This window comes from Corticium candelabrum, chromosome 22 (genome assembly GCF_963422355.1).
Source record: "Corticium candelabrum chromosome 22, ooCorCand1.1, whole genome shotgun sequence".
NCBI lineage: Eukaryota > Metazoa > Porifera > Homoscleromorpha > Homosclerophorida > Plakinidae > Corticium > Corticium candelabrum.
In genome coordinates this window covers 692,701-700,200 of record NC_085106.1, presented here as the reverse complement: position 1 = coordinate 700,200, position 7,500 = coordinate 692,701, and the positions used below count along the sequence as shown (strand labels likewise).

Below are 7,500 nucleotides of genomic sequence, written 5' to 3'. Positions count from 1 at the left end.
TAGAAAATTTTACTTTCCCTTCCAGTCGTCATACTGGTGTGGCAATAAGACGTCATTGTATGAAGAATTTGTTAGTGCCAGTGAGTCAACAGCATTGCTTAACAAGGCAGGAAACGGTGAGTTTGAACAGGAACCAGAGGGACTCATGACTGGCGTGAAGATAAAGAGGATTCACAAAGTGTTTAATGAAGGATCGACAATGGAAAAGGTTGCCGTGGACAACGTGTCTCTCAATGTGTTCGAAGGTCAGATATTAGCTCTGCTGGGACAAAACGGTGCAGGGAAGACAACACTGATGTCGATGCTTACTGGTACGTTGTGTTGCTACATTCATGTGTGTTTCTGTCTAACTCAGTGCCGAACAAGCAAAATTTAAAATTTATATCTATGCGGCCTAGCGCGCGTTACATGGGCGTGATCTGGGTAACGCCCTTGTCAAGTTTAAAGGATAACCGTTACCTTGCAAACTACCTGGATAACTACCATTGGTTTCCATGCTTTTATTACCCAATTGCTACTGAACCGAATGTAGCCTGATGGGATATGGTCTTCGAACTTTGACTAGAATTCTGGCCATGACCATAGATAAAATATATTAGTTATTTAATTGTCTAGCACCAAGACCGGAAGTGGCAGTTTTTGTGATGCAGACCAAAGTCAACTTCTTGAAAAGCTGAGCTGCCATAGTCTCACAGGCTGTGTGGTGTCCTACAGCGTATGAGTAGATAGATAGACAGGTAGGAAACAGGTGGGTAGTAGGGGGCGGACAGGTGGGTAGGTAGGGGAACGGACAGGTGGGTAGGTAGGGGGACGGACAGGTGGGTAGGTAGGGGGACAGATGAGCAGGTAGGGGAGACAGGTGAGCAGGTAGGGAGAAGATGAGAAGGTAGGGGCAGAGGTGGGAAGTAGGGTAGGGGACAGGTGGGTAAGTAGGGATAGATGGGACAGGTGGGTAGGCAGGGGACAGGCGGGTAGATAGGAAGGCAGCTGCATGAGTAAACTAACAAATGGATAATCAAGTGTAATTAATGTTGGGCTTGTGGTTGTTTATCGACTCTGATTTGTAGGTCTCTTTCCACCCACATCCGGTACTGCAACTGTAAACGGTTGCGATGTTTCTACAAACATTGCTGGAGTACGGGAGAGTCTTGGTCTCTGCCCGCAGCATAACGTTCTCTTCGACACTTTGACTGTGTCCGAACATCTTTGGTTCTTTGCACGACTGAAGGGATGCAGTGGCAGTGACGTAAACAAAGAAGTAGATCACATGCTAGAGGCACTGCAGATTGAAGACAAAAAGGACTGTAAGACAAAGATTCTATCAGGAGGCATGAAACGTAAACTATCAGTTGGAATCGCTTTGGTTGCAGGATCGAAGGTAAATAGTCTATTGCTTATTGATTGTGAGTGTATGCTTAGTGTGTGTGACATGCTCAGTGTGTGTGTGTGTGTGTGTGTGTGTGTGTGTGTGTGTGTGTGTGTGTGTGTGTGTGTGTGTGTGTGTGTGTGTGTGTGTGTGTGTGTGTGTGTGTGACATACTCAGTGTGTGTGACGTACTCAGTGTGTGTGACATACTCAGTGTGTGTGACATGCTCAGTGTGTGTGTAACATACTCAGTGTGTGTGACATGCTCAGTGTGTGTGCGACATGCTCAGTGTGTGTGACATGTTCAGTGTGTGTGACATGCTCAGTGTGTGTGTGTGTGTGCGACATGCTCAGTGTGTGTGACATGCTCAGTGTGTGTGTGCGACATGCTCAGTGTGTGTGGCATGCTCAGTGTGTGTACCATTTGTTTGTGTGCAGGTTGTGATGTTGGACGAGCCGACGTCTGGAATGGATCCGTCAGCGAGGAGAGCCACGTGGGATCTTCTGCTTCAGCACAAACAGGGAAGGACGATTTTGCTTACAACACATCACATGGATGAGGCCGACCTTCTCGGTGATCGAATTGCCATAATGGCTAGTGGTGACATACGGTATGCCAATTGGACTCTAAGTGTATCATTTAATGCATGTTTGCTTTTTTCAGATGCTGTGGGTCACCACTTTTTCTCAAGTCAAGATACAGTGTCGGTTATCACATGGTGCTAGTGAAGGATCTCAACTGCAACAGAAGGAGTGTAAACGAACTCATCCAATCTCACATTCCGACAGCAGAAATAGAATCAGAACATGCCGGAGAACTCTCCTACGTCTTGCCACGTGACATGGCTTCACACTTCGAGCGACTCTTCACGGACCTGGAAACGAGACAGAGAGAACTCGGAGTCGCAAGCTTTGGCGTTTCGGTAACAACGATGGAAGAAGTCTTTCTTAAAGTTGGACAACAGTTTGACACACACGACACAATTCAAGCATCTTACGGCAGCACAGACAGTCAACAACAATCAATAAACACGTCAGACAGTGAAACAGTTGGCTACAGTACGACTGACACTCTTCTTGATGGCCAATCTTCACGAGCTCGTCTAAATACGGGATTCCGTCTGGGTGCCCAACGATTCTACGCCATGTTTATCAAGCGTGTTCTCTATAGTAGACGATACAAGATCGCTATTCTATCACAACTTTTACTGCCATTTGCATTCACGCTTGTTGGTCTCATCATATCAAAAACGGCACCAAGTCCAAGCGATTCTCAACCACTCACACTCAACACCAAGCCGTACGACAACAATTTTGCTGCTTTTTTTGTTCGTGATGAAGGAAGGTCGACGGCTAGCAGTTTGTCTGCGTATTATGCTGGTCAGTTTTTTGACAGCGAGACTACTCCACAGAATGTCTCAAGTGAATCGAGTTTTACTCATTTTCTGCATCAGCAGTGGAACAGAAGTACGTTTGCGTTCAATACGAAGTATCTCGTTGGTGGAACGTTTGAAACTGATAGCTCAGGGAGTACTACTGTAACCGGGTGGTTTAATAATCAAGCATTTCATGCTGTTGAGGTGGCACTCACGGCGGTTGACAATGCGATAATGGGATTTTATAGCAACGGTAGCCATACAATCAATGTGACCAATTATCCATTGCCGAGGACTGTGCAGCAATTAACTGATGATCTGAATGTGTAAGCTGATCAAACTTTTGTGTAATTTGATTGTGTGTGTGTGTGTGTGTGTGTGTGTGTGTGTGTGTGTGTGTGTGTGTGTGTGTGTGCGTGTGTGTCACTGTGTGTGCATGTGTGTGTGCGTGTGTGTCACTGTGTGTGTGTGTGTGTGTGTGTGTGTGTGTGTGTGTGTGTGTGTGTGTGTGTGTGTGTCACTGTGTGTGTGTGGACATGTGTGTGCACGTGTGTGTGTGTGTGTGTGTGTGTGTGTGTGTGTGTGTGTGTGTGTGCACATATGCACGTGCATGTGTATGACATCATATTTCATTGCAGGCCTGTAGTTGGGTTCATCATTGCTTTCAATATTCTATTCGGAATGGCATTTTTGGCATCCAGTTTCTCTCGCCCTGTAGTCGAAGAGAAGAACAGCAAAGCCAAACATGTTCAACTAGTCAGCGGTGTGACTCCATTCAGCTACTGGATGTCAAGCTTCCTCTGGGACATGATCAACTACTCCATTTCCTGCGTGTTTGTCATCATTCTCATCACAGCATTTCAAATTCCCGCGTATGTAGGAGGTTTTCGTCTCGGCCTCATCGTTTTGCAACTGTTTCTCTACGGTTGGAGTATCATTCCTCTCATGTATTTGCTAGGGTTTGCATTCAGGAAGCCATCAACGGCTTTCATTCTGTTGACGTTGTTTAACATCGTGACCGGCGAGACAGCAATGATAGTCACTCAAGTTTTGCAGTTGCCTCAACTTGGATTACAGAGTATTGGAAAGGCTATGAAGTGGGTGTTCTACCTATTGCCCAATTACTGTTTGGGTCAGAGTCTGGTTGATATCTACATCAATTATGATGCACTACAGGCATGTCTGTCTTCTAATCTAACACAGGAGTTGTGTCGTACACAGAACGTCACGTTTCAGTCGAACTATTTTGCTTGGGGAGATGGAGGAATCGGACGTTATGCAACATTCATGGCCGTCGAAGGCATCATATTTATCATGCTTGTTTTGCTTGTTGAGAGTCGTGGTCTTGAACAGATTCTGTATCTGTTAACAAGGGGAATACGGTTTTCACCCGATGATTCAGACGTCGACGAGGACAACGACGTTGCCATGGAACGCGCACGCATTGAAGAACTCATGACAAGTGAGGAGAATCACAAGGATATTGTAGTTATTAGCAGTTTGGGTAAGGTGTATGGAGGCGCCGGATGTTGTAGCACTCCTGTGCATGCTGTGTGTGGCATCAGTTTGGGGATACAGAGAGGGGAGTGTTTTGGTCTGCTAGGAGTCAACGGAGCCGGAAAGACAACGACATTCAATGTGTTGACTGGAGATCTGCTGGCAAGTTATGGGATAGCAATCATGGACTCGTTTGATATTAAGTCACAGATGAGTCAGGTTTGTGCTTGTCTATCAAAATTTGTTGCAATTATTAATTAATTAATTATTAATTAATTAATTAATTAAAACTAATTAATTAATTTCCTATTTTGCATACAAAAGCGTTTTGTTGTTTTATCTTGTATTATTTACAGACTTTTTTTGTTTGTTTGTTTGTGTTTTGTGTTTGTGTCGTGTTTTGTTGGTTGGGCGAGTTGTGACTACCAGCAGACATATGTCAAGTGATTGTTTGGTCAGTTAGCTATCATTTTTATTGTCGAGTTTGGAAGTATCAAGACGGTAATCATTTGTCATTTCTAGTGTTTCAAAATGGGTTTGTGAGCCACTTGGTTTGATTGTTGTTTGGTTTAGTTCTAATTTTAGTTATCAGTCGGTCTGTCTGTCTGTCTGTCTGTCTGTTTGTGACAATGTCTGTTTCTGTTTGTCTGTCTGTTTGTCTGTCTGTTTGTCTGTCTGTTTGTGTGTTTTCTGTGAGTTTCTCTGTCTGTCTGTGTGTTTGTGGTGTGTGTGTGTTTGTGCGTGTGTGTGTGTGTGTGTGTGTGTGTGTGCCTGTCTGTCTGTCTGTCTGTCTGTCTGTCTGTGTGTTTGTTTGTCTGTCTGTGTGTGTGTATGTTGTCTGTCTGTGTGTCTGTCTGTGTGTGTGTGTGTCTGTCTGTGTGTTTGTCTGTCTTTGTTTGTCTGTCTGTCTTTGTTTGTCTGTCTGTCTGTCTCTCTGTCTGTCTGTCTGTCACCTTTTGTCTAAATGACTTTTGTTACACGAATCATGTCTTTTGTTTTTCTTGATTTCCATAGTCTGTCCTCTTCTTATTCTGTTTCCTTTCAACTCCAGGTTCGTCAAAGAATCGGTTACTGTCCTCAGTTTGATGCTCTCATTCCTCTACTAACAGGACGTGAGCTTCTCACAATGTTTGCCCGTCTTCGTGGTGTACCAGAGCACATCATTCCTTCCCAAGTCGAACATCTGATTAGCACTCTATTACTCACACAACATGCAGACAGATTGTGTGGCACATACAGGTAATGGTAATGCACTAAGTATTGTCTTTTTTCTGTATTGAAATGTGTGTTGGCAGTGGTGGTAATAAGAGGAAATTGTCTACGGCTGTTGCTCTAGTTGGTGATCCTCCCATTGTCTTTCTCGACGAACCATCGACAGGAATGGATCCTCATGCGAGACGGCAGCTTTGGGATGTATTGAATAACATTAGATCTGCTGGTAGATGTATTGTGATTACGTCACACAGGTATGTTGCTTCTAATGTATACTGCTGTCATATTACATGTGTGTTGTTGCTGTTATTGTTGTTAGTGTTGTTATTGTTGTTGTTATTATTATTGTTGTTGTTATTGTTGTTAGTGTTGTTATTGTTGTTATTATTATTATTGTTGTTGTTAGTGTTGTTATGTTGTTATTATTATTATTGTTGTTATTGTTGTTATGTTGTTATTATTATTATTGTTGTTATTGTTGTTATGTTGTTATTATTATTATTGTTGTTATGTTGTTATTATTATTGTTGTTATTGTTGTTAGTGTTGTTATGTTGTTATTATTATTATTGTTGTTATTGTTGTTAGTGTTGTTATGTTGTTATTATTATTATTGTTGTTAGTGTTGTTATGTTGTTGTTATTATTGTTAGTGTTGTTATTGTTGTTATGTTGTTGTTGTTGGTCATTGTTGTTGTTGTTACCATTGTTGTTGTTGTTGTTGTCATTATTATTGTTATCATTGTTGTTATTATTATTATTGTTATTGTTGTTAGTGTTGCTATTGTTGTTATGTTGTTGTTGTTATCATTGTTGTTGTTGTCATTATTATTATTATTATTATTATTATTATTACTGTTGTTGTTGTTGTTGTTGTCTTTCGTGCATTTGTGTTTGCACTGTTTCTCTTGCATTTAGCATGGAGGAATGCGAAGCTTTATGCACGCGTCTTGCCATCATGGTGAACGGTCAGTTCCAATGTCTGGGCGGTTTGCAGCATCTGAAGAACAAGTTCGGTCAAGGATACACACTCACAGCAAAAGTGGGCAGACAGACGCAAGACACACAGCCGCTAAAGCAATACATTCAAGCAACATTTCCCGACAGCATTCTAAAGGAAGAACACCAAGCAATGGTGACATACCAAATTCCCTCAGGAATCTCGTGGGCGTATGTATTTGGTAGCATAGAAAGAGCTAAAGAGCAGATGGACATCGAAGACTACTCAGTCACTCAGACGACACTCGAACAAGTTTTCCTAAATTTCGCTCGTCACCAGAGAGAGGACAGACGACAACCACAAATTCAATGAACAAATTTTTTCATACATGCTGAGTAGATAGAAAGCTTTAATTAATTTCATTACCAAACTGCAAGTGTAGTATTTTAATAGATCAATCACGTGATTTGTCTTATTCGGGATTTGCTTTATTCGGGATTTGTGTTATCCGGGATTTGTCTTATCCGGGAGTTTAATTAGCCGGGATTTGAGATTATCCGGGATTTAATTTAGCCGGGATTTGCCTTATCCGGGATTTAAGTTAGCCGGGACTTGTATTATCCGGGATTTAATTTAGCTGGGATTTGCCTTATCCGGGATTCGACATATCCGGGATTTCATTTAGCCGGGATTTGCTTTATCCGGGATTCGTGGTATCCGGGACTTGTATATTTTTAATGTCCAGTAAAGATAACAGTGAGTGGTACTTGGGGGTTGTCCGTGATGCTGTACGTGATGCTGTGCACAACACTGTCGTAGAGAAAGGTTCCGTGAGCAAGAATGAACTGTGTGGAGCAACATCTCCAAACGCATCAAAATCTCACGCACTTGATATTCTGTCCGAGTTGCCTGTCGAGTTGTCTCTCAAGATACTATCGTATCTCACCGTCTTCGAATTGTGCCAGTCGGTCAGTTACGTCTGTAGCAGATGGTACTCCTTGTCACGTGACCTCAATCTCTGGCATGCATTGGACATCAGCACACGTGACCGGCAGCACATCGGAGTCGAACAGTTACTTGGAATAAAACACATGCTGACGAGACTGAGGAGT

At 42.7% G+C, this 7,500-nt stretch overlaps 2 protein-coding genes across 3 annotated transcripts in view; both read left to right on the top strand.

Annotated features, from left to right (window-relative positions):
* Positions 1–6,863, top strand: part of LOC134197641 (phospholipid-transporting ATPase ABCA3-like) — a 19,422-nt gene extending 12,559 nt beyond the window's left edge. The window contains exons 10-17 of the mRNA XM_062666987.1: positions 1–311; positions 1,068–1,378; positions 1,804–1,976; positions 2,030–3,067; positions 3,380–4,457; positions 5,290–5,477; positions 5,534–5,704; positions 6,367–6,863. The exon at positions 1–311 is cut by the window's left edge and continues 1,364 nt beyond it. Of these exons, the coding sequence (XP_062522971.1) occupies positions 1–311; positions 1,068–1,378; positions 1,804–1,976; positions 2,030–3,067; positions 3,380–4,457; positions 5,290–5,477; positions 5,534–5,704; positions 6,367–6,760 (3,664 nt within the window). The 3' untranslated portion in view covers positions 6,761–6,863. The remainder of the gene's footprint in view (positions 312–1,067; positions 1,379–1,803; positions 1,977–2,029; positions 3,068–3,379; positions 4,458–5,289; positions 5,478–5,533; positions 5,705–6,366) is intronic.
* A 254-nt stretch (positions 6,864–7,117) lies between these two features.
* The window catches only part of LOC134197171 (F-box/LRR-repeat protein 7-like), a 3,192-nt gene continuing 2,809 nt past the window's right edge, over positions 7,118–7,500 (top strand). For both annotated transcript variants that reach the window (XM_062666445.1, XM_062666446.1), the window contains exon 1: positions 7,118–7,500. This exon is cut by the window's right edge and continues 686 nt beyond it. In XM_062666445.1, the coding sequence (XP_062522429.1) occupies positions 7,126–7,500 (375 nt within the window). In that variant the 5' untranslated portion in view covers positions 7,118–7,125.